General features: G+C 42.5%; 1 protein-coding gene across 2 annotated transcripts in view; it reads right to left on the bottom strand.

Moving 5' to 3' along the window:
• Positions 1–27,044, bottom strand: part of ABAT (4-aminobutyrate aminotransferase) — a 57,503-nt gene that overhangs the window by 5,301 nt on the left and 25,158 nt on the right. For both annotated transcript variants that reach the window (XM_056338299.1, XM_056338300.1), the window contains exons 3-13: positions 17,713–17,810; positions 16,836–16,865; positions 16,161–16,278; positions 10,734–10,783; positions 6,365–6,445; positions 5,764–5,856; positions 5,300–5,362; positions 3,540–3,603; positions 2,686–2,834; positions 1,885–2,022; positions 466–633 (exon numbers count right to left, since the gene is read on the bottom strand). In XM_056338299.1, the coding sequence (XP_056194274.1) occupies positions 466–633; positions 1,885–2,022; positions 2,686–2,834; positions 3,540–3,603; positions 5,300–5,362; positions 5,764–5,856; positions 6,365–6,445; positions 10,734–10,783; positions 16,161–16,278; positions 16,836–16,865; positions 17,713–17,810 (1,052 nt within the window). The remainder of the gene's footprint in view (positions 1–465; positions 634–1,884; positions 2,023–2,685; positions 2,835–3,539; positions 3,604–5,299; positions 5,363–5,763; positions 5,857–6,364; positions 6,446–10,733; positions 10,784–16,160; positions 16,279–16,835; positions 16,866–17,712; positions 17,811–27,044) is intronic.

Below are 27,044 nucleotides of genomic sequence, written 5' to 3' on the forward strand. Positions count from 1 at the left end.
GACACGCAGACAAGTATCATCCATACAGGTTTTACATTCAAGCTTTAGGTTCTCCCCCTTAATTATTTTTTTTCCCATTTATTACATCTAAATGTCATTAATGAGAAGAAATCTTGCTGACAAAATCCATAATGCTGACACACAAGCTCTGAGGATACCCAAGGTGCCCTAGAGAAAAAGACATTGGTTTGTGGTTGGATTTTGTACTGAGGGTTAGTTCATCAGGCTAAACCAGTTCTCTGTCCCTCCCATCAGCTTTACGACCCTTGTGGCTGACAGCAACTGGAATAAAAGTGAAGCAGCAACAACTTTTGTGCAAGCACAAAGCAAGTATCTGTGAAACAGCAGCTCCATCGAGCTGAGCCTGCGTTACTGAAGGCAGGCCTGTCTCTTCCATGGACATTATGGTTACCCATGAACGTGTCACCAACTAGCACAGAGTTCAAGTTTCATTGAAAATCTTACAGCGTTTGGCCTGAACTCCTCTTTGTGGAAAAATCCTCCTGTCATCATCTTCTTACTGAACGTTACCACATCAGCTGGGTCATCCAGGCCCCAGTGTTCATGTGCCCAGAATTTTCCTGTGCAGCCGCCTCCCGTCTGCACCTCATCCACCAAGAACGCACAGCCATGCTGCGGGGATAGATGTGAAGAGCAGGGAATGTGAGTCCTCACTTCCGAATCAAAAATACCTCCCGTAGCGAATAGATAAATACAAGCCTGTTACATGCAAGATCCCTGCTCCCTCACCCTCCACCGCTCCAAATCTCCCCTCCTCAAGCCCCGTACCAACACCACTCACTGTGCCTTAGATTTCACAATTACAAATTCAGCTATTTTTTCAGAAAGACACTAGAAACTTATTTTCTACCTAAATTCACAAAGCACATGTTTTTATATAGTCTTAAACATTTCTAGAGGATACCTGAAAACACCTGGGAGGAGTCTGGGTGACATTTTGTGTGGCACAAAGGCAATACCAATACCCTTCTGTCTAGGGGCCTAAAATGATCCTGGAAGAGCTGCCTTTTCAGACCAGCCTGCTGGAAGAGCTACTCACTTTATGTGGCAATGTGGGCTTTTGTAATGTGAAGGAGTATTTTGTTGAAACTTTGGGACAGGGAGATCAGGCCATATGATATTGTAATTAAAAACAATTGGTAAATACTTTTTGCAGCATCTCACGTTAGCCAGGGCAAACCTTTTCATTTCACTGTATTTACTCTTATCACCCTGGCACGAGCAGCTGTTAACAATAGGAGAAGCTGCTGCTTCTCATGGCAGAACAGAATTTTCCAAATGTCACCCATGCTCTTCTCTGTCAGCACACAAATGTTTTGAGGGTTAAAAAAGCTCAGAGTAGGTATTATTGAGGGGAGTGCTTCTAAACAGGTAACTTCACACTCCCAAGTATCAAGACATCTGTTCTTTTCATTCTTTTATTGGAACATCAGCGCTATGGCTGGACTCAATTTGTATTTCAGCTTTTTTTTGCAACTAAAACCAAGCATGTCAACAAAAAATGACCCTTTTCCAAACCCGCCTCTTCTGAAATTGTTTGAACCCCCTCAACAAATTTAAATCATCATTTAAAGAACACTACTGCAAAATCCATAGTTAACGAATTACGAGTAATTTCTCTCTCAGACAGTAGAAGAAAATTTACCAGACTGAGGAAACCACTAGGTGTGCATCGAATGGAAGAGAAAACTGCGCGGACGAGGGCTGCTTGTATCTGAACACAAGTATGTAACTACCCCAGCTGCTAGTAAGGAGGCCTGGGAAGCTCCCAGAGTGCCTGGGCAGGGCGGCTGGCCCCTGCAGACAGGAAGAAGTATTTGCATGTTTAGCTACCACTGAGCAAACACTGAAATATTTTACTACCTTTCTGGCAATATCTCGTAGCTTTCTGAAGAAGTCATCTGAAGCGTGGTTGTCCCCTCCCTCTGACTGGATGGGTTCTACAATGATTCCAGCCACAATCTTCTTCTTTTTCCTGTACTTTACAATCAGGTCTTCCACCTGGAAATCACACGTTTATGGTACATTCTCCTTTCAGACCATTCACAAATTTACTCCCAGAAAGATTAAATCTTAGCAACAGAACTTCAGCTTTTCATAGACATCTCTGGCTAAAAGGTGTCAGGAAGCACAAGGAATTAACAAGCAGTTCCTCCAGCATTTAACACTGCCCTCTTCTTCCTGAAAAATGCCTCAGTTTAAGTTGTATCCTAACCACACTGTAACTAGTTGCACGTTTATCTACAATGGTGTGAAAGCTCTAGCACATTTCAGCTGAAAGTCTGGTGGAAACCGCTGTAGCTTGCTATGCCAGGCAGCTACCACAAAAAAGCTGAAAAACTCTAAATCCTGTTAAAGGATCTCTGCAGAGGGTTGTACACCCGCGCTCTCCCTTGGCAGCCAAGTTCACTGTGATACAATGAACTTGCCCTGCGTGTGAAATTGCACTGTGGCACGATCCATGTAGAGCCCTAGTTTGCAGTGAGCTGGCTGTTCTTCTGAAAGGCAGGGACAAACCTCGGACCGTAAACAACCGTGAATGCTGTTTTAATCACATGTTGTTCCAATCCCTGAAAACATTCTTTTAGTGAAAAGCAGCTAATCCTACTGACTATTCATTATTTCAAAACAAAACCAAGAGAAAGCTGCCAGTGAATTTTTTACCTCCTCTAAACAACGGGCTTCTTCCTGTTGATTCTCTTTCACAAAGTCTTCCAGAGGATACTTCAGCCTTGGAAATGGAGCAATAGGCCAGTCCAGCGATGGAATGTCCAACTTATGAATGGCTTTAGAGTGAGTTGTAGCTAAGCAACCTAAACCCAGAAAAGCAACAATTGAAATAATACCTGTCTAGGAAAAATACAGGAAAAAAGCTACCAAGAGGTAAACAACTGCCCAACACCAGGACTGTAGAATTCTTTTAATTGCTCTATGTTTTCACTTTATTTTCTGAAAAACTGGGTAACTGGATTTAGTCAAGCTTAAGTGGATTGCTCTAGCGTTCAAGCATCAGTTTCCACATGCGCTGTTTCAGAAGAACAGGAGAACCTCTTGTTCCCCTGAACAGGTTGCTCAGATGAGATGGGTTTCACCTGCCCAAAGACAACTGCTCGCAAAGCCCAGAATTACAGCGCTCTGGGGTAACATGTTTAGAACAGGGATTGAGCTGATACAAAATGGTAAAAATTAGTGACATACTGTTTGTCTGTTGTGGTGCTTTTACCCCCAGAGTTAAATTTTTAGCAGTATAGACAGGAAACCTTGGATTCAGAATGAAAATGAGAGACCTTCTGAAAACCTGTTTTTTAAAAAAAAGTAAAATTTATTCCCACTTTCATTCAAATATTTTGTTTCAGTACTGGGGGGAGCTTCCAAGGCAAACTAATAAACCTACAGTTTCTCCACTGGAACGATCTAAGGAGAAAAACGACTTCTCAGGAACTACAGCGAGGTGACAGCTTACTGCGCAGCCGAGAGGAGGCAAGGGCAGGGGCGGTGTGGCCAGCAGTGCTTCTTACCCAGGGTCCTTCCGTGGAAGCCGCCCATGAAGGAGAGCATGGCGTAGTCGGGGCAGCCGGGGGGCTGCAAGCAGAGCAGACAGGCCGGCGGTCAGCAGGCGGTGCCGGGGCAGGTGGCCCTGCCGCCCGCGCAGCTGCCTGGCGCAACCCAGACACAAGCCCATGGCCAGAGCACAGCAGGATAGCTGGAGCCAAGCTGCTGCCGCTCACAGCATGCTAATCAGCTTCCTCTCCAATCATCAGGCACCACAAATTGTTACATTTACCCATTTAAACAAATGCATTTGTCATCCCCTACCTGACCTCTTAAAATTCATCGTTAATATTAACGAATACTTGGCAATTGATACCATATCATAATATCACTTCACATACAGCTCACACAAAGGCTGAACGTTCAGTGCAATCAGCCTGGTTTGAACGAACTTCAAGCACGTGCGTACGGGGTGGCTGTGCCCAGCTGTGGCACCGGGTGCTCTGCGGGGAGAACTGGGGCTGCCCTGTGCTGGACACCCCATGCATTCCTGGTGACTCGCTGTACCAAGAATGAGAAGGAACCATGACAAAGGACATGCAAACTGTACACTATCTGGAATTTAATAAACGGATCCACTGGGCCTAGTCCCCCAACTCCTCTAAAAATACAAATTCTCTTTATACCTCTCTCGTATCCTGCGAGTGAGAGGATTGTCACCACTTAACACACTCCATGTACACCTTTAGTCTTGTACCCCACACTCAGCTACCGGGTCAAGGCTTCGGTATTTGTAACTGGATTCTGGAGATCCCCTCTGAAACAAGGGCTGGAGCTGCCCTCTCAAATCCATCCCCTCCCCCAACTGTAAAGAGAACTCAGACAATTAGCTCAAAGAGGAATCCTAACGTCTAGACAGCTAAACTTGGACAAAGGTGATCATTAGTTTTACAAGTCTTTGGGCATCTTAGAAAATTCCTGTTCCTTTGGGTCATGATGTGCCATCCTCTTATCTGTGTTGGCACAGCCATCTGTCTGACCATGCCATAAGCAACATCACAGGACTTAAAAAATAATTCTGAAGACAAAAAAAGCAAAAAACCCTTTAAGAACCCTTCTCCTTTTTAAAGCCAAATGAGCTCCCCAATCCCATGGGAATGAAATTAATTGCTTATCGCTACAGAAGTGCCAAAGATCAGGCTGAAACCAGCAGGTCATTCATTTCTAACATGATTATCTCAAAGAAGAGATTCAATACTCTCTTTTCTGCTATTGTTGCATGATAAGATTTGTGACTGGCAAGAACAAGACCACCTTGCTTGAAGGTGAATAGGACTTCAGAGTTTTATCAGCAGCATCTCAATTTCCTCATCCTGCCTATGGTTAGTCAGTCAAATTTTAATCAACCCCTTGATCAGTTTTAAGCTATCAAAATCACAACTTTGGGGTGGGGGGTGGGTGGGAAGAAAGTCTGTTATTTGTAAACTTGTCCATATATTAATGATCTGGTCTCCATGGAACCATCCGTCACCTGGGCCCCTCTCTAGCATATTATATGTCATGGAAAAAGGGAGATCTTCCCAAGATTCACAACTGCGAAGGATGCAAAAGAATACAAGCAACAGGTCTTGATATTTGTTGAAAGCGGTTTGTAATTCGCCATTTCCTAAATTTAAAAAACTGAGATTCCACTTCGGAGACAGTAATGCCAATTTTTCCTCCCAATCTTCCCTTATAAATCCAAGCCAGTGGCGCATCTGTAGGTGTGGTAAAGAACAAATGTTACCTGGTTAATCATGCAAGATTCCAGTTCCTCTTTTGTGACATTAGTATGGCCCCTCTCCTTGTTCTGGAAAAAAAAATAATAAAAAAAATAAACAACCACCCAACAGATAGTTTTCCTGTAGTTGTAACTAAGGCATTTATGGCTGCACCACAAATGAGTAACGCTGGTATTTCAAATTTTAAATAGAACCAAAGATGAGACTGACTGTGGCTCTTACATACTGACTGCAATCTGCACTTTCTTTTATTTCCTTTTCTTTATAATTTCTAAAGTTGTGAAAAATAAGTGAAAGCTTAGAAGAACACTTTTTAATAAAGATTTCATACTAGGTTGAATATAAATAACATCATGACCAAGGCAACCTCCAAGGCTTACTTTGTTTTACAGTAACAGTTCTGATTATGAATAAGTTCTCATATCTACATCTAAACCTACAAAAAAAAAAATCTTGGTATTTTACTCACTCTGTACCACATAAATATTGCTTTAAAGGCATTTTCATTGGAGCAGGATCCGCAAGACATGGTGATCACCTGTGGCAGGCCCTTAGGAGCCACCTGTCAATGAAGACAGAAAATGACTCCACAATATTAAGCACAAGTATAGTGCAAAGCGATGGTAATACTGATCAGTCCTTAAGGTCCTGAGCTGCGGTGCAATGGGGGACCAGCCATGCCTATGATGAAGAAAGGCAGTTTCAGCTGCAGCTGAGAGGGCTTGACTCAGCTTCTGTCCCAAGAACCTTCAAATTTAAATCAAGACAGAAGCCACTTATTCCACTGTCTCTTATGGAAGCACAGGGAACAGAAATTAGTGAAAACATTTTTTCTCATCAGTTCTTGAATCCAGAATGAAAGAGGCAGTATCTGTGCAGAGCAGATATGTCACCCCCACATTCAGCTGGCAAGTCAGGGAAAAAGGTTTGATCTCATTACATGTCCTGGGAAGGCAGGTGGGCAAACAGCTAATCTGTAATGTTCCCTAGTAAAATCCATAGCATCCCTTGACATGCCTGTGTCCCTAAACACAAAACTTAGTAACTCATCACTGCTATCTCAAACTTACTGATAGCAAAGATTCCTTCAGTCTTTCTGCAAAGTTCTCTGGAGGTAAAATCCCTAGAGCAGGTCTGTTGATAAAAGTGCTCTAAAAAGATCAAGGAAGAGAAATTGTTAGGTTTTATGACAATGTGAAAAATATCATGTTGATATCAAGGCAGCCAGAAATTTGTAGTCACAGCACAAGGAGTTTTAAAACCAGGTAATAATATTCATGTCTTGGAATACGTTTGTCTAATCCTTAATACTTTATTCTTGCAGGACACCTTAGAAAAGGTGCATGCTAACTGATACCGACAGTGCCTCTTCAGTATTGCCATTTTAGTTGCTCAATCTTAACTTTCCTTATGCACAGGAAATACACTTTAAAATCTTAATTACTTGCCTTCAGTTTGAATAGCTAGATCTAAATTCAGTTAGGATAGCAGCATTTTCTTCCTTACCAAGCTCCAAGACAGACCATTTCAGAATGCTGTGGTTCTAAACATCCTCCACGTACTATTACAACGGGATTTGAAAGAACAAGGCAAAGGTAAACTTAAAGGATAGGGGCTACATCTGAGAAAGATAACATGCAGGGTTCAGCAACGTATCACTATAATAAAATACATTCCTGACAAAGAACGTGTGCACACCGGCATGCTGTCTCCCTCCTAGGCTCCTCTGGCATGCACAGCAACGGGCACTATGGTGAGAAGCTACTCTGTAGGTTATTACTTCACTGCTGAGCAACACATGCTTATTCAAGCTCAAGAACATTGGCTATGATATATCCAGACACACCGGTGACACTCCTTTCCAGCTGTACTGTTTTCATGAAGGCTGTCGATTTGCCAGTAAGGACTTCCCATTCTAGAGCCCGCAGTCTGCACAGCACCCTTCCCAGCGCACAGCCTGAATTACAGGTACATCCTCTATCGTGCATTACAACAGCAGATTCCTGGCTTCCCAGTTTTCTCCTTACCATTTCCTGATTGACGTCTGACACGGACCAGGAGCCACTGAAGTAGTATTCATGGATGCAATGCAATCTCTCCTAACAGTGGAATTCCATAGCCGACCAGGAAACTACCTGGTTGAACTCGTGTCTGCTTCCCAGATTTTTTTTCTCCAACCATTCCCTTTCTCCGTCTGCCAACAGAACTGAATCTGTGTCGCTGCAAGGGCCTCGGTAATCACAGAAGCAATGACAGGAATACAGCCTTCCCATACCTACGTGGAGGTTACTGAGAAGATGGAGCCAGGCTCCAGGGTCTTCAGTGGGAAGATGAGAAGCGACGAGAAGTCAAACACAAGAGGCACTGACTTGGGTATAAGGAAGAGCTGCTTCACCAGGAAACAGTGAAGCAGTGGAACAGGTGGCCCAGAGAGGCTGTGCAGTCTCCCTCCTTGGGGGTTTTCAAGACCCCAGATAAAGCCCTGAGCAACCTGCTCTGATCTCCCAGCTGACCCTCCTTCAGCAGGAGGTTGGGCAAGAGACCACCTGAGGTCCCTTCCAATGTCAGTTGTCCCATTGGTCCTATGAACCGGCCACATCAGGAGTCACACCTCTGAGAAAGGTATTTTTGGTGGCAGTGAGCAGCAGCTGGGGGAAAGCTGAGCCTGCTGCCCAGGCAGGTTTTTCTGAAGAGCAGCTCTGGAAACCCCCCTGCAGTCCTCCCAGTCCACTCATGGAGATGACTGTCATGTTTATGCAATTAATTTAAATTAAGCGTCACAGATTAAAATTGATTCATCATTGCTTTTAGTCTTTGTAGGTAATCTTACTTGATTCACAATGTGCTACTTTTTATTTTAAATTAAGTTTGCTCAGAAAAGGACAAGCTCAATAAATTTCCCAACTGCAAAGCAGCATTATTTGCCCTTTTGGTTGGTTGGTTGGTTGGTTGTTTTCCTTGTTGTAATAAGTCATCACTGAAATTAAACGCTGAGCTTTGATGACCTAAGTCTTTATGGGTCTCCAGAGGGGACAGACTGCCTCCCCCAAAACATTTGTATTTTCAATGTATCTCAAGCTTGCACATTTCTCAGCATCTTTCAATCTTTCTCCTCAATACAAGTACTCATTTATTCAGGTGTGTGGACCACAGCAAGAGGTGTGAGCGGTCACACCATACCCGTAAGAATACTTCATCAGAATTCTTAGGGAAAACCAAACATCACACAAGATACAGCAGAGTATGAGCTAAGACTCTCTAACTTCTTCAAATGGATTCGAAAACATTGTTTCAACAGACTGAAGCTTAAAAAACCCAAATCATAAGCCAGGATGTTACTCACAGACTAACACAAAATTTTTGTTCAGTATGTATGAGAAATCTTACCTGACTTTTTATCTCAGTTTTGAAGTACATTTTCACATAAAGTTAAGAGATACGAGACCATACATTTGTTGTGAATTTGATTATGGGCTGTCACAGTCAATTGACAATATTTGCCATTAGGGAGAAAAGTGCATATTTCTTTCTTTGTTAATGAGATACTCAGTACTGAGAAAAAACAGCACATCGACATCAGGCTGCTGTGGTCTGAAACGAACAGATGCATATTCTGTTCTTTATAGCTGGCTGTAAAGAGGGTACATGGAGCATTACAAACACACCGAACAAAAAATCCCTACAAGAAAACACCGATCCCATCATAAACATTAAACAAGGGCCCCACCTCAGTGTATTACTCAAAAAACGTACCTTCACAATAAAGCTGGCACTTTACCTGCAGTCAGACCCCAGCAGACACTCCTGTCTGCAGGAGCGCTGGGCTCGGCACTGCCAGAGTGACCCCCTGCCCATGCTGAGCGCCCCGCAAGCCTGCCCGGCAGCCGAGGCGCGGGCAGCACGGATCGGGAGGTTTCGTGCCACCCTCTCCACCGAGATAGCGCAGATTGCAGAAACTGGCACAGGGTACAGACCAGTAACGTCTCCCATGGTCACATGTGGGAGAGAGGGGTCCTGCTGGCACCACTGACTGTGGAGGCAGCTCCTGTTACTGCTGGCTTCTAGCTGACAGCCTCTTAACTTCTCTTTTCCCATGGACAAATTAGCAACTGTCACCAGACAATAGGATTTTTAGTTTGGAGGTTTTGTTTGGTGTGGTGGTGGTTTTGGGTTTTTTTGGGGTTTTTTGTTTGTTTAACATCCGACTTTGCCTACTGCTGCATTATAATGAAGGTATTGTAAAAATTACTTCTGAGGAGATGACAAGTTACTGTAAGTATTAGAAATATTAGTGCTTCTGTAATATCCAGACCTGCCTTTGATAACTCCAGCATTTCTAGCCCTGGTGTTTTACTTATTTTAAAAAAAACCTTGAAGTATTTTAGTTCTGGGGAAGGCAGGATTTCTCGTTCTGAAGAAATGAGCACTCCATGAAGCAAATCAGCTCAGGGAACTCAAACGTCTGCACTTTGACATGCTGGCTCAGGATTTACACGCTGCTGAGTGAGCCAGCAGGCTCTTTTGAGAAGGGGAATGCAGGTATGAGAGGCAACTGGCCCACAGCCTTGCAGGCAGTGTAGCCACCTGTTACTGGTTTGCAGAAACAGAGGCCCAAGTCATGAAAGACAGTACAACCAACAAATGCCTGCTGATGTGCAGTCAAAAGCCAGCGAGCTCAGTTTATCCATGTGCTATATGTGTAAGTTATTGTGCCAAAAAGAGTTACAAATTTTAAAAAACGCACAAAATCCAAAACTTCTGTCCAAGCAGTGAAAAAAGGAAGCTTGAAATAGAATGCAGCTTTCAACAACAACTGTAATTTAATCCAGGTTATTTCCAATCACTACCAGTATACTGTTAGGGGAAATAGGCAGACACTTTATTTAAGAAGCAGCTACTCTGTTCTGAAATAATCCTGTTGCTCTAAAGATTTTAGTATTTCAAGGACATGTCAGGGGTTTAGTCAACTCAGTACTTAGGAGATGGGAATGAGCCACTACCCCCTCCTCCCGCCCACCCCCCCAGAGAAAACAAAACCCAAACCCAAATCACCCACAGCATTCCAGATTTAGGGCACTATTTTCATACTCAAAGTATATACTCTTTCTCAAGGACTTATGCTTGCTTTCAAGCTCAAAAATCTTCATGCAAGAATACTGCTAAAAGGGTTAATTGGAAACACTATGCTTGAACTGTGATTTAAAACTGGCTGCAGACACATCAAGTACTTGCATCACCCAAATGTTTACTTCTTGTGAAGTGTCACAGAGGTTTTGACGTCTATTCTTAAACACTATGAAGCTCTTCTCATCTAGCGAGAAATAAAGCAAGCAAGATCTTATCGTATTTTAAATTGATTCATTAAACATTCATTATCAGGAAGACCGCCACAAGGAGGGAGAGGACTCCTTCAAGTACCTAGTGTTTTAATTCACTTACCAAGTTCTGTGGCTGCTGTAGAAGCTTTATCAGAGAGGGATGGCTGTAACCTAATTAAAAAGAACAAAGAAAGAAAACAGTTATTTCTGTCTGGTTTCAATAAACTAATGTGAAGTGTAACCTAGCGAATAACCTTAAGTTAATGCTTGACTGTTTCGGTGTAGCTTGTGTATGTAACTACTAATAATAGAATTTATTTCAAAAGGAGGACAAACCTCTCTTCTTTTACAGAATATATTATCTGGAACTTTGGTACAAATTTTATGCCAGGCAATAGCAAAACATCTTTTCATACTGAAAGCTAAAAATTGAACACAAATTATTATTTTTTTATTATTATATTTTTTAATATATTTTATTATATATTATTAAATGAACATGACACAGATCTTTTGCCTGGTAGGGCCTGATTGCAGCATCACAGTTTCTTCCAAGTATTGTGGGACCAACATTATTAAATGCTTGCTCACTCTCCTTTCTAGGTTTCCCACACGTATTTGGTTTCTCTACAACATGTGAACCTCTCCTCTTCCTCAATTAAGAACAGAGATCACTTTCTACCAATGCAGCCCACAAGCCATTGTTTCTCTTCGTCACCTTTTAGCTGTGGTAAGGGAAGTGTCTCCAGTTTCTCCCCCTTGAAGCAGGCTGTTTGCCGGTCCCGCTCCCCATAACCTGCTCTGCTCGACCCGGTGGCTCTCACTAGCACTGACCACCCGACGTGCTTCTGTCGCTCTGCTCTGCGGCGGGAAGCTCCCATGCAGCTGTGTCCATCCACAGTAGCTGGTGCTCCATTTCTAGTCTCATAGCTGTTCTTACCCCACGTGAATATCAGACTGAGTATTCCCAGCACAATAACAGAGCTTTTTCCCCCCTCACTGTGCTTTTTAACTGACTGGATTTTTCTCGATTGGAGAATACCTTAGAAACATATATTCCTCCCTTTATGCTTTTCTTCCATGCAGTTCCCCAGTCTTTGGCAGCTGACCATAAGAAACAGACAAGCAAAAATCCACATATTTACCAATTTTCCAAAGAAAGCTCATTTAGCAATTGTAATTTCAGTGCATTATAAGGTACTAACGACATACCAGCAAGGGCTCTTTGTCCCTCAGCAGACACAGCCGGGTGGTGCTGGGTAACTTTAACTAGCACAGCAGTGTTTTTCTCGGAGACAGTTTTTCATTGCTGATGCGTGCAATGAGCACACGTTATGGCAGACCCAGCAGGGATAAGCCCTGGCACTCCAGCAGAATTTTGCCAATGGCCTGACAGTGCTCCGTGACGTCTGCCGCAGTTGGATGGCATTCATCGCCCCTACCCTCTACAATGCTATCCGAACACTCTCTCTGCGCAAGGTGCTGCCAAACTTGGTTTCGAGATGTGCATGTACTGGCCTTCACATCACCTAGGCTTTCACACACATACACACTCACACTTATTTGTACGCATGAAGACTCACATTCCACCCCCGCACGCTGCAGACATCCATGCACGATCACTAACAATCCTACCAGAAGGAAGAGGCTGCCTACACTGACAGCCATACGCCGAAAACTCACGGGCTAATGAGCATCCAAGTCTCTAACCTGCCGCATCCCATCAGTTATTCCAAGACACCTGTCTGGAAATCTCTCCTCCTAAGTCACAGATTTACATACCTCAGCTGTGCACCACCGTAAAACACACGTGTTTGACAAAGCGCTGTCTTGTATTAAAGGAGATTCTGCACTTCTCACTTTCTCTCATGACCAGCTTTTTGTTTTTCTTCTCATTTTCCTTACTTGGACAAATTTTTATTTGGAAAAAGATGCAACAATTTGTCCTTTTTACCCAGAAACATCAAGATACTAAGGATTTTAACGTTTAACACAATAAAGGTGCTTAATTTATACCCATTGATGTTCTAACCTGCTTGCTTACAGGTAAACCAACATATCTTACTAAAAAAAACCAACAATTTTTTAAAAATCTTTGAAGAAGCCAAGAAAATTTCATTTTAAGCCTGATTTCTAATGTATGAAATGCCAAAGCGAGAGATAAACATCATCTTTTATATTCCCTTGTAGGAACAGTTGGAAACCTCATCTTCCCTACTGCTCAAGAAGTCAGACCACTAATTTTATTCCGAAAGCTTATCGTGCCTCTGAACTCCTCATTCTAGTTGAATGACAATAGCCCTGATTATACTGTCTTAGCAACGGAGCATTAGGCTACTGCATTAACAAATCAATTGTAAATTCCATTTTGAATATTTCAGTTCAAAACAAGGAAATATTCAGCTTGTTTTAACTGTGTGTCATGCTGCAAAGAATCTGTTAAAATTATTATGCAGATAACACACGTGGCTATTTGGGACACTGACAACTAAATCTGCATTGCATCTGTCATGGGAGGAATTGTTGTTAGGCTAGAGGGAACGACACAGTTGAAAGCTGTGTCACTGAGAGCTGTAGCTGTGGCTGCTGCTGAGAGCACCTTTAAGAGTATATCTAGCGTTCCAGAAATCTCCAAACTAAACCTTACAAAAGTTTGTAATAAACAGCTACCATTGCTTAGGAAGCTTAACAATTAACTCTGGTATTGCCTGTAAAAAGATGCAACTCCATTGCCAGCGTTAAGGTGCATGAAGAATGCAGAGATCTTTGCAACTCCTCTTACGTAACATATATTCAAGGCTTCTATTGCCCGTAACTTACCCCTTCCCACCCACACAAGATGTCTCTCCCATTTTCTTCAGGCTGAGTGGCCCAGCCTTCCTCCTAACGCTCCCTATTCCTCTGGCGCATCCTCAGACAGGCCCCAGTAAAAGCAGAGCGGATCCTTAAAGCCCGACTGTGTCTGAAAGAGTAGGTCTGCGTGTAGAAAGATGCTGAACTGGTACATGGGTTCACAGTCGTAAAACTAACACCAGAATAACTAAGTGGTTACATATCTGTTATACAATGTGGTAAACAAAGTAAAAAAGCTCTAGGCTGAGATGGAAAACAGGCAGTAACTTGTTTCATTGCCATGACCAGTGCAAGGGTTTGTAGCTTTACGAATCCACTCTCAAACACATTCCTTTAAGAAGTGTCAGAGCTGGCTCTTAAGAGAAGGGCACCTGCTTCATCACTCTTGCTCTGTACCGAGATCAATGTGACAGGAAAGTACATGTCCTCCAGGCTCATGAACGTGCCTGTCTGCAAAACGAAAAAACCTGGACGCTGCTAAAATAATGAGATGGAGAAAGCCCAAAGAATACACTTGAACCGAGCAGCAAGCTGCTGTCAATAACACCAAACTACTTCTCTGCATCTGCCCAAATAAAAACAGACCTTCCCAGCACTGAAAAGCAGATTGTTTCATTTGCTATTCCAGGATGTTTGCTAGTAAACACATCAATAGAATCCCCTCTTGCGTTTGCCTCCACGGGGTTTCTAACTCTATTAGACTGAATCGATACAGGTTGAAAGGAGTATGTTGTGCTACCACTTCCCAAAAACCATGTGGTAAAAGACTGGTTTAATTTTTGTTTTTCAGCAAGAAACAGTCCAGAACATCTTTGCCTAGAGGGTTTTTTTATACTTTATAATTCTTATCTCTCTGCACAGGCATTTACTGCCTCTCAAGCTCTGCTGATAAATATATTCTAGTGTAGCAGATCATTATTAAATCTTGGGGAGTCCTGACAGATTCATAAAAGGTTTTATTGGATTTACTTGTAGAGGGATAAGCACAGATGACTAGCAAGCACCTTGTGATCTTGTTGTGGTGTCCCAGTCTACAACCTAACTCTGTCACCAAAAGGGACGTTATTAGCAACCTCAGATAGTCGGTCTTGCCATTCAGCAGAACTTAATGAAAATAAATTAATGCTGTATGTTCAATTATATTTAGGTCAGCCTGTAAGTATTAAATTTCCATTTACTATTGTTGCTACATATCATAGAGCCATTATCAAGAAGGTGTATGAAGCACTGTACTATAGTTCCTTTGCGACTGAGGAACATGTCCTCTAGGACAAAAAAATCCAGCTTATCCTCAAGAAGGCATTGCTGTACATGAAGGAGGCTTAGCTAAGGATTAATTAGAGGTAGTGGAGTCCTGTATCTATGTCGCCAGTTTCAATCAACCAGAAAAAGTAAACTGCAGAAGCCCCTACCCCTTTCTGCCCATTAAGAAAATATTTTCCCCCTAATACTTAAATATTTTATACATAAAGCTATATTAAGAGGGGTGTGCTTGCACCATCAAGCACTAGAAGGTCAGAAAGCCTCAGTGCACTGTCTTAAAACCTTAATTTCAATCTTCTGGAGTATGCACTGACTACCCTTTGACTACATGACCATGCACTAGTTCCACCAAATGAGCATTTCTTGTGTGAAGAATGGGAGGTCTTGAACACTAAATGCACCTCCTTTCCCAGAAACCGAAAAACCAATCCCATTTAAGTTAGATGAGCACTGGCATACAAGCATTGCACTCCTTTGTCTTACCCCTGAGGTGCTACATGACAGCACAAATATTAACCGTTTGCAAAGAAGACTGGGATAGCTGAAAACCCATTGCAGTTACAAGCCTTTAGATGCCAAAAATTTGGTAACAACCTGGAGATTGCTAGCGTGTGTTTGCCAATAAAGGAGGCCTATAGGGATGTTGTTGAGTCATCATGCTTTCTATACATAGCGCATCGACTACCTTTTTAATTACCCCAGCGCTTCTGCTCTTTTTGCTTCTGCAGAAATATATTTTAAAGCAACTGAGAGGAACCAGGGATGGAGATCAAACAAACTGAACACCGACCGAAACCTATATTACTTGCAGTTGGAGCCTACATCTCTGCCTTGCTGCTTTTCCTTCTTGAAATGCTTCACAAAAAAATCAACCGACTTTCCCAAGCACTTGGTAAGTCCACTGTTTGGTCCCTCAGCCCAAGTGACGTGCCACCTTTGCTTTCACTCAGTACCACACTTCAGTGTTTGGTCCCGTTTCATCCTACTGGAGTCCACACAGACAACTTTTTTTTTCAGTTCTTTTGAGACAGAAATGTTAACTAAAGCATATAATTTAACATTACAATATTTAAGTTATGTTTGCTAATGTTTATAACCGTAACATACCATTACAGAATCACAAAGTACACAAATCCAAGCAAAGGCAACCTAAACTGTGGAACCTGAATATTCTATATAAGATTAATACTAGAGCTTCTTCCAGGTACCACTATGTACTTCAAGGGAGCTGTAAGTATTCAATTTGTAGTTTCTTCAGCTATGCAAAAACCCTACTACACAATATACAGCAGTAAGGTGTACCTGCAACAAGGCGTACATTATGTCAGCTTCAGTGTTTTTAGTTAACCAACCAACTTCTCTGGAAGCTGCTGAGATAAGAAAACAACAGCTTGAGGACAAAGCAAAAAGTTTTGGTATGACTGTCTCCTACCTATTGGAATGGACGAAATCTGAGAGTAGAGATCCAGCATGCGATTGCCATCTACATCTACTAGGTAGTTCCCTCTGCTCTCTTCATAATTGCAAAAAAAGTGTACAGCTTCTGCATTCTTAAAGGAAAAAACAAGCAATGCTTTAAAAAGTAGCAGTATATGTACAAAGGCACAACATGATAAAAATATCTAATAATAACATACAAAGACACATTATATTCACTGCATGTGAATTAACTGTAACAGTCCCTCTTTATAGAAATAGCCCTAAAAGGGCAAGTATGCACTTTTTCTACAGAAACAAAGCACAGACTTTGAGGAACTGCTCATTTTGGGAAGGCAATATGCACTTAGGTTGACATACTTTCAAGCTCAAGCTCAAATATACCTATGTGTTTGCTGGCCGGTTCATAACAACTTGCAAGGCACATACAGCATTTAAAGAAAAATCACTGATCCTAGCAAAATAATTCTGTAGTATTCAAAATACGCTACAGAAGTTTTTATTCAAATGCACATATACACCATACATAATATTCTCAGCATGGAAACCCAGAGTCAGTGTTTCATCTTTTTTTTGGTATGAAATTAAACATAAAACCCCAGGATTTTAAAACAAGTTCTGAAACCACAGTATTAACACCCCCCAAAACTCAGAAAACTTGACAAATTACCTGAATGCCATTCAGCTGCTTCATTAATTCCTGTAGAAAAAGAAAACATCAAAGAGTCTCAGGTATGTAATTACCAAATACTGAATAATAATGTATGTTTCTTTTTTATGATCACATAAATCATGTGCAAAACTCGCAGTCCTATGTGCTTACCAGGCAACTCTACTTGCCACATGAACATCCATAGTACACCTTGCAAATATTACAGTCAAAACCATTAACTGTGTCATACAGAGCCACATGGGCTGCAAACACAGTTTAATTGTAAATCTCAAAAAAAGGGAAAGCTGCCTCTTTATATTGATCAACTGAACTCAGAAAACAAGAGAGAAATCAGAAAAGAAGAGAAGCCAGAGACACACAGAACGGATACTGGCACACTGGTTCTAGAAAGACAGCTCCTTTTTTTAAAAAAAATAACAACAACAAGAACCAAACAGAAAACCAAAAGCACAACAACAACAAGGGCACACACAAACACTGACTCTGCCAGAGCAAAACAATGTCCAAACTGAAACTCTTGCTTCATTTCAAAATTGAAGCATTACTTCACATCATAAAAAAACCAACTAAGTTTCTCTTTCAGCAGGAGCACAGGTAATCAAGCCTGATGAGACCTTTCATCAAGGTGATGCTCTTTTGCTTTCAGTTACTTCACATGCGAAGTAGCAGCTGAGATTGAGAGCTCTCTCTCAGAGAGGGGCATTTTATTCATGAGCTTTTCATTCTCAGCATCTTGATAAAAGTGGGCATAGACTATTGTGAAATTATGATTATTCATATCACATTTAAGGTTTGGAATGAAAGTTGTTTTCTAGCAAGTTAAACACAGCTAAAGAAAAAAATCCCCACAAGCTACTATACTTTGGGAACTTACTCTAGATCGTGGTCCAGGAACTTCCGTCTTCATTAGAGGTCCGTCATAATCAAAATCAACATCAATTTTAGCAGCGGCTTGACTGATATATCTGTGTCCTGTAAGAAATAATGAAAGCCTGAGTACAGACCATATTTTCTGTGCTCTCCTCTCAAGAATAAATATCCATACCTTACCTGACAGACCACTTGACAGACAAGACCAATGACATTGAACTGTCCAAAGTGAACTAAGTATCTCATCTCTGACAAGCGTTAAGATAAAACTAATACCAGTGAGATGGCTTTAAAAAAAGTTAAAAAAAATAATAAGTGAGATGACCAGGCACCCCTAGAGAAAGAGACAAATCCTACTGTAAAGGACAGGAGGACTAAGAGCATATCTGCTTCCATCTCTGTTGTTGAGCCTGTCCATTACGCCTTGCGCATATTTGCTGTCAATTCCCCACTCCTATGAAGTGACGGTTTCACCTGCTATCAGTAATAACTGAAAAGCCTGATGGAGTCCACAGGTAAAAACCATTGTGATGTTCTGCAGTAGCTTGAAGAACACCATTTGGGAAAGATTTGTCTTAGAAAGGCAAGTGGTTGTGTTTAAAATAAATTCAAAATATCACACGAATCCAGCATCTTGCAGTGCAGCTCTGACATCTGGGTCAACAACAGTGACAGTTTTCCCTCTGATCCTGCCTCTGACCTTGCTGTTCTTTACCCACGTGTGTGACTGAGGAATCATAATAACTGTGACACCTTAATGAAACCAAAAGGCAAAAATCTCCTGTGCTTCATCAACAACAGGCTTTGCTTCCATTTCTGAAGTAACTGTCTCAAAATACAGGGTTTAGGCATACTTCATGTTACAGAGACAGTTCTGTTCAGCACATATTCCAGGTACGGACCTGTTCCATTAGGGGGATTTACAGGATGGCGTGGGAGTTGCACATCTGCAACAGAGGAAGCACAGCCTCCAGAGCCCGACACCAACGTGACCAGCAAGAGACTAGGAACTTGCTCTATACTCTGTGGTTAACTGTTGAATTGAACTAACACTCTTAATTACATTTTTGTCTTACGCTTAATTTAGGGGTACCACACTTGGACTAGATCAACACCCGAAAGATGAGGGCATAACTTCTTTTCGTCTGGGATAAGCATTTTTAAGATGGTGCAATTTGGATAGCCCAAAACGAAGATCCTTAGCTCTCCTCGTCAGCAGAAAGCCGAGCCGCGTTCAGAGTGCTTGGCTCATGCCTGGGAGCCAGGGGACACCAGCCCTTGCCTGGGGGTTCAGAGCCACGCAGCAGCACAGCCTGAAGTCACCATCCACCAGCATCCCGCTGCGCCAGCGCAGCACTGCCAGATGCTAAAGGGACACAGCACAGCCCGGTCCAGCAGGAGCCCAGCACGGGGGCACGCGGGGAGGCGGGCCAGCACCCACGCACGGGAAAAGCACCAGGGTGCAGCGCTGGCCCCGCTGTGCTCCCACCCAAAACCACCTCTCCCTGCCAGGGTTTTGTTTGTGAAACATACTAAAAATGGTTTTTGTTTGGAAACAATAGTTGTCAAATAAAACAAAAATGTAAATAAATTATACATCCTTGATAAATAGATGTATTTACAAGGAGAACCATTTATCAAGGTCCTCTGATAAATAAATGTATCAAGGAAAACAGAAGGTATACTGTGATACTGCATAGCACTGTTTTGAATACAGCCATTCCACCAAAATTTCCAACAGTGATGAGACATGTTTGCCTTAGTTTGTGTCATCCCGAGATGTCTCAAGCAAGCCTGATTTTGAGGAACTTTATCTGAAAAATCACAGCTCTTTGAAAGCATCTCTAACCGAGCACTTAAATTCACTGCTCATTTGCAGAAAACTTAGTCTGCAAAGATGATCCTTCTCCTCAGCTTTAATTCCAAGTCCTTGTATCTGAGATGCGTCAGTGCCTCTCTGCAAAGCTATTAATAGGTTTTGTTACAGCAACACCACTTCATTTTTGTGTCATTCTGTTTAGCGTTCATGTAAATTGGAGACCACATGGCAACTGCTCCACTGGGGGGGGAAAAAGCTACTGCGTATAAAAGATCAAAAGCTACACAATTCATAGCCAATAAAGCTGCAGATTTAGCAGACACACTATGAAGTCTAAAAGGGGAAAAGAGACCAGACTACCCCTTTGTGCACCCTGCTCCTTCCCTGATGGAGATCACAGCAAACCAGCTGCAAACAGTTCTCCTCCTCCATGTCCTGTTCGCTCCGTCGCCCCGGGCTCTGGGTGCTACTTGCTGTGATAAAGGGGAAAGCACCAAGAGCGGCAAGGCACAGAGTACATCGGACATTTTGGCAGTCAGCAGTAACAGGAAAGACAGGGAAATCCAGCAGACACCTGGAATTGTTTGACACGGCTGTGAATTTAAGACAGGTGAACTATAACCCACAGGCGTGGTCCTCCTCACTTCCTCCCCCCCGACCCTGCCCGGTGCTCTGCTGCCCCAGGCCCCGTGCTGCCGTGCCCCCTCCAGCCATACACCAGGGTCCTCCCAGCCGCGGCAGCAGCTTACACAGGCGCACTGCCTTCCTCAGGCTTTTCAGCTCAGTTCTCATAAAAATGCACTGGTTTGGACACTGATTAAATATCTCCTCTTCTGTTAACAAGCAAGCCACCCCTGCCCTGCAAAAGTGCAAGATGCCCGACTGCCAGGCTCTAAACCCGAGACTTAACAGTCAAAGATTTCCTGGCCATCACCTGTGAGGCATGGATGACATTCTCCCTCTTCCACTTCCTTAAAGGACAATCTGAAATATTTTAACAGATGAGGATTCTAAGTTACGCAAATACAAATGCTTCTCTAAAAAAGCTCTGTTGTGGATATTGCAAAGGGCACAGCCTCCCCTACAAAATGACAAATATTTACAGAGCTGTGCAACCGCAAATTAATTTGGAGACTATTTTGCTGTTGTCCTAACTTGTTTATCACCACAAGAGGTTGCTTCCATCAGCCAGGCTATGTGACAAAGACAGACCAAAACCGGTCAGCCTGCTTTGTAGATCGTCATCTGCATTATCTTTTTGCTCATGCCACAGCCTCTTTTGCATAGGTACGTTGAACTAGGTACTTGCCAAGGCCACACGTGAGCAGTTACAAACACACAGTACTTTGCTGTGCAGTGCTGTGCTAACGCACATTGGCATAGCTTGTCTCTATCGACAGCCAGGAAGCTATCAACAGCCACGTTTTCATACACAGCAAAGCCTGACCAAGCAAAACTAAAACATACAGGTCTCCCCAGAAGAACAGTTGATTTAAAGGCCATTTTTATCAAATTAGTAATGTTGGCTAATTTGTGAGACATTATTTTTTAAAACAATAGCTTCAAGATCAGCTTATCCAAACCACAATCATTTTCAAGCCTGCAAACCAGGGCCATCTAAAAAATGAGCAACACAAGTGACAGGGTTCCCTTCATTTACTTGTTATCTCCTAAAGGAGGCTACACATCATCAGGCTCTACTAGAAAATGATTTCTAGGCCGATTCATGAATACAAATTTAATTTGATATACTTGTTTTCAGGAGCCCACAGAGTATCTCATTTTATTAATGCTGGCATAACAGCAGCTACACCGATTTATTGATCCTTACACTTGCCAAGCAGCCATTCTGCCTCCTAGCTCAGACAAACACTATGGTTTGAATTTGCCAGAGCAGTTTGCCATAAATAAAATAAAAATACCTTGCGTTACCAGATCAAGGGATTTTGAAAAGTAGGGGTTGTTTTTCTTCCCCTCAGGTAGAGAATGAAGAATACAGGCTAGAACAAAACTTGCAAAAAACCAAAACCTCAACATACTAACAAAGTCTTTGATAGAAAAAGCTAAAACCAAAGTGGAGTTAATCCTCAAAGTTTTTATTTTTTAATGACGTTCTTCTCCCTTTGAGAGTATAACATAAATGATTGGCACAAACTCACACGTTTCTAGAAAGGTCAACAGATTTATTCCAAATAGCCCACTTCACTACTCATCAGATATGTATACTTGTTCACAGGGTTGGTTAAAAATAAACCAAAGAACCCGAATTTTAGAACACAAAAACATGGCTCCCCTGCTTCCCCCCCTTTTAACTCTTCTTTTTCTTCCCTTACACTTATTCCAGTAAATCGTGACACTGATCAGAAAAGTTAATGACACTCTAAATGGCCAGCTCCTGCAAAGAGCTCAGTCTCCACGTGACTTGCATTGGCACACGCAGGTTGTGCAAGTCACTGGCACTCACACGTGAAGAGCTCCCCTCATCAAAGAGCATCTTCACGGCAAGAACACGAACTGTCTTGCTGCGACATGGCTGAAGACTTTTGAAGCCTAATGCCACCGCAGTGCTCAGGGACCTGTCCAAATGCTCGTGGAAATGAGACGAAAGGAAGCAACGCAGCTTTTACCAGCCAAGGACTCCCGCTCAGCTTAACGCTGCAGAGTTTAAGGAACAGGGGGTTATTGCCACAGCACCACTCCCCTTCAGACAGCCCGTTTCGTTAGTCTCACAGGCGGCCCTTATTGTACAGGCAAAACTTGGAGCTCAGACCGCTCTCAAAAGGCACCGACATCAGAGCCCTGGTGAACGATGGTCTGGCCACCCCTGCATGAAGACTCACCAGCTTTTTGGCATCCCTTGCTCTGGATACTCTGCAGCACTCTGCCCTCCAGTCCACAAATAACCGCAGGGCACGGGCGCTGCCTCTTGCTTTCAGGTGCTCAAGGCCCCGCATGCAGAGCACAGAGCTGGGAGGCAGCGCGCTCTCCTGCAAAGGCTTTTCCAAGCACTTGGACACCGTGACGGATGGCCGCACCAATGTCTGCTTTATTTTGCCTCGAGGAGGATTTCAGCCCAGAGGCCATGCTCTGGTCTCTCTTGCTTCCCCCCCACCCATGGTATTAGTATCTCATTCTCTTAACGATGCAAGTAAATCAGATCACTCACTGTAGTGTTTCACCCCCTAGTAAACTGCAGCATACTCTGCTCAACTGGCATTTTTGTCTTGAAGGTACTCAATATACTTTACAACACAGCCAAAATTATTCCTGTTTGACTTTTTAATATCAACTTACCCTGCAATAGGAACCTTGAAGTCACCCTGTAACTCAGGCTACTCCAATTTGATACTTAAGAGTTTAGACGTTTGCACATCAGGTCTAGGTTTTGAACACTGCACTTTAGCCTCTCCAAAAGACAGTAGAGAACAGGACAGATAAAAACTGAGATTCATATTATGTCCAAGCAATGTATTTTCAAGAATTAGGAATCCCTGGTGGCTGGTCCTTCAGTGAAGTAACAGCACTACTTTTGTAATAACAGAGCTAGAATACAGAAAATGCCACAAAGTCAAGTGAGACCCAGATTTCCCCAAATGCTGAAACTCTCCAACAAACCTCCACAGTGTGTATGTTTATTATGATTTTGTCACTGATGGACTGACAGCATGTGCACATGATAACCTGTCACTGGTGATACCGATGTACCCGTACTGCTCTGACTCCACCATGCAAAACGCCTGATGGCTGTACAGCTTTTTTATTTTAGAATTTCTTGAAAAGATGGAATCTCAATAAAGATATATTACTGGCCTAAATATCCTCACAGATCTTTTTTAAAAAACAATATAATTTTAAATTAATATTCTTCAATTCATATTACACTATAACCTGTATGTAAATCAGTACCTAGACTTTTAACTGAAGTTACACTCTTAAGCCAACGGACCAAGCCAATCCACTGACCTTCTGCTGAGGTCTATGGTCAGACTGCAATAGAAAAAGGGTTTCTTGTGTTACATTAACTTATGAACAGGACCAAATGCCATGACCTCAGCTCTCATCTTAAAAGTGTGTACAGGTAATGGGCTACAGCAGAGTGTCTGCCTCTGAAGAACCATTAGGAAAGCTCTTAAATTACATTTAGCTGGTATGACTAAGAACAGTACCCTCTTCTCCCTGGTAAACAAAGCTGGCTCTTCACGTCATGACAGAAGTCAAAAAACAAATGTCTGTACTAGTAATGAACCTAATTATCAGAGAGCACATTGTCTGAACAATTTGCAGAGAATTTTCTATCCATCCCATTTAAAGAAGGTGCGTACAATAATTTAAATTCTACTTTTCTAGATTCTTGTGGACTTCTCAAAGCTCTATGCAACACCCATAATCTTTCTAAACATTTGAGTAACATAAGCAAACTACTACATCCTTCCTCTTCATCAAATGGGATGTCATAATTTGCTAGCAGAGAGAAAAGCTCATTTTCCAACTTGTCTTCTATGCTACCCTCATGACTCACCAGGTGTCTCAGCAATTTTTAAGAAAGTACCACATTGCTATGGCAACATAATTAATATAAGTACACCCTTTAACATTTTGTGATGTTGGTAGTTACAAAGAGCACTACTGTTAGCAGGTCTCCGTGCTAAGTTAATTAATCTCTGCTAACAAGAGCTGGGTTCAACACAGGGCTAGAAAGAAATCTCTGATATGCTTAACCACAAATAACACTCATATAAACACAGCTCCTGAGTGTACAACAACTGGATATTACCTGGAAGAAACTCCAGTGGAGGCACTGAAATTACATTGATGTACTAATTAAAGAGAAGGAACTACCCCAAGGGGAAAAAAAAAAAAAAAAAAGAAGATAGGTGAAAGTAATTGCTGGCATACCAGATCTCTGAAATGCAAGCGTTTCACTGGGAAGGAGTGCAGAGTGAAAGCTCTCTGGTCCCCACAGAGGCACTTACACGAGCCATAGGACTGCTGCCCTGTGCAAGTGCAGCAAGGCAGTCTCCCTTGCATGCCTTTAACTTCCACTCCACAGTGTCTATCAAGCCGCTTTCCAGACAGAATTTTTGGAGTGTGGAGGCCCTGACAGCCAAAAGTAGGAGGACTGCGATTTCCCCCAAGTCCTCTTTTAGGTGTTGCAAGTAGAATCTGTTACTAACAGATCTTGAAACAGAATGGCAAAAGGCCAGGCTAGCTAGAGATGTTTGGAAAACGAACATCGCTATTGCATAATATTGTGAAAACTGAGATTGCTATTTACAGAGTGGTTACGCTCTAAGATCAGAAGCTCTTCCACATGAGATTGTCTGCGTTTCAGTACTCCCACATACACACTGGAGATTTTATTGGAACAGGATTCTCCAAAGACGAAATAAAAATCCAGTACCAAACAGGCTGTACAGAAGTGGAAGCTCCTGTAAGAAAGAACAAGAACAGTTCCCCCTCCCCATCACAGCATAATCCCAAATCAGCTCTTCAGCAGAGTTACAGGAGCATCCAACTGCTGCTTTTCTTGTAGTTCTTATGGTCTGAATCAGTCAGAACATCCTTCACCATTTGCAGCACAACAGACCACACTATCAGCTACAGAGCTCATCAGGACATCTTTTAGGATGAACAGCCACAAGGAACACCCAGGTGGGAAAACACAGCCAGCACTGCCACAGCCACCCTTTGTGGCACAGGAAGAACAAGAAAATTAGATCGGAGCAAAGGCCTTACATTCACTCAACACACTGAGAGCTGAAGTTCAAACTTAGCCTTGCAGCAGCGCCTCCTTCCAACAAATGAGGTTTATATGAACATTTTCATGTATCTCAGCTTTTTCTGGGAACGTCTGATCAGACAAAAGAGTAAAGTTTCCTCAGTCCAGAGGGAGAGGTTGCACTCCAGAGCCATCAATGGCCAGTTCCCAGGGCACCAGCTGAAGCTGACCTCAAGCCCATGTTCTCTACAATCCAGAGAAGGGAACTGATCCTTGCTTACACCGCACATGCCTCACACGTATCCAGGTTGCTCTCTCTGCTTTCCTAGGGAAGCTCCTAACGTACAAACCGAATAAGAAAAGTTAAAAGTCTTAGCAAGACTTAGATTAATACTGAAGACAAAAGTAGAACTGAGAGTGTATCTCACAGCTTTCTAACCTCTTTCTAGTAACTGTAATGGGGACAAGTCAATAATCAATATGAACATCTCTCAGATTTCACTGCAGCACACCCGTGAGATAAAACTCTCTGTGGAGAGACAGGAAACTTTGAGATCGGTGAGGTACAGCCTCAGCCAGAGTTAGTCCATTTCGGGCACTGCAATAAAAGTGCAGAGTCTGGAGGAGAAAAACTGGACCTGCAAGGAGAGCCTGAAATAGTAGTGAGACCAGTTGAGAAAAAATTATGAATTCTTAGGGGAGGTAATAGGTTTCAAAGGTGTAAGAGGCTGCTGCAAAGAAAAAATAAACATTCCAGCTTCCAGGTCCTTTGAGGACAGTAAAAATAGTAAGGATTTGCTTTTTTTCCTGTTTTTAAACTTAGGTTAAATATTAGAAAAAAGTTTTGAAGGTAAGGTCAGTTCACTGATACCGCAGATTGCCTGGGGAGGCTGCAGAAGCTGCACTGCTGGAGGCCTTTAGGAACAGGTCAGCATCCTAGAAGAGCACTGGCACGCACTGATGCAAATGGATGCTACCTTAAGGCTACCAGAAGACCGACCTTTTGGCATGCTTTTCAGTTCAGGATTCAAAGACTAATTCAGCCCCTTAAAGTTATCAGTCAGAAGCTGAACCTAAGATCTTTGGAGTCCCAGACTGTCCTCATAATTACAGCACCCTGCCAGCTAACAACCAACTGCATCTCCACCTGCCTTCAAGGCATGGAAATGAAACAGCTCTCCCACCACAGTGCCACAGCCGATAAAGCCAGAGCTGGCACACAGTGGAATAACAATTTACATTCAGATGATCAGCTGTGATCACCTGGCAGCACACCAGGCTGACAGCAGCAACAGAACTCACTTCAGGTAAGGCGTAATGCCGAGGTACGTTGTCATTTCCCCAACATCAGCCACCTCTCCCAGATTTCCCAGCTGTTACCATACTACAGCACTATGCAGGAGTCTTTGTAAAAAAAAGATAAGGCTAGCTACTCAGCCTACTGCCGTTCTTCTGTCACCCTTCAAATTCTAGTGAACTTTATCTTTGTGGCCAAACTATCAAGTATGTCAAATACATAAGGAAAATAAACACATATCTGATAAAGACACTTCTAAGCAAGGTGTTAAGGACTCTAAATACTTGGGCTTCATATTTTTGGGGAATATTTAAGTTGCACATTACTTTCATATGTTTTGCCTAGCTTTTGCATTTTGACCAACTTAAATGATTTTCATTATTGTCCCTCTCTACTTAGCTTGCCGTGGGCTAGTACTGTGCTAGTAATGAGAACACTACAAGCAATGGTTAAGTTAAAACATTCTCCAACCAGATGCTTATCTGTTATCCCATATTCCTT

Source organism: Falco biarmicus, chromosome 4 (genome assembly GCF_023638135.1).
Source record: "Falco biarmicus isolate bFalBia1 chromosome 4, bFalBia1.pri, whole genome shotgun sequence".
NCBI lineage: Eukaryota > Metazoa > Chordata > Aves > Falconiformes > Falconidae > Falco > Falco biarmicus.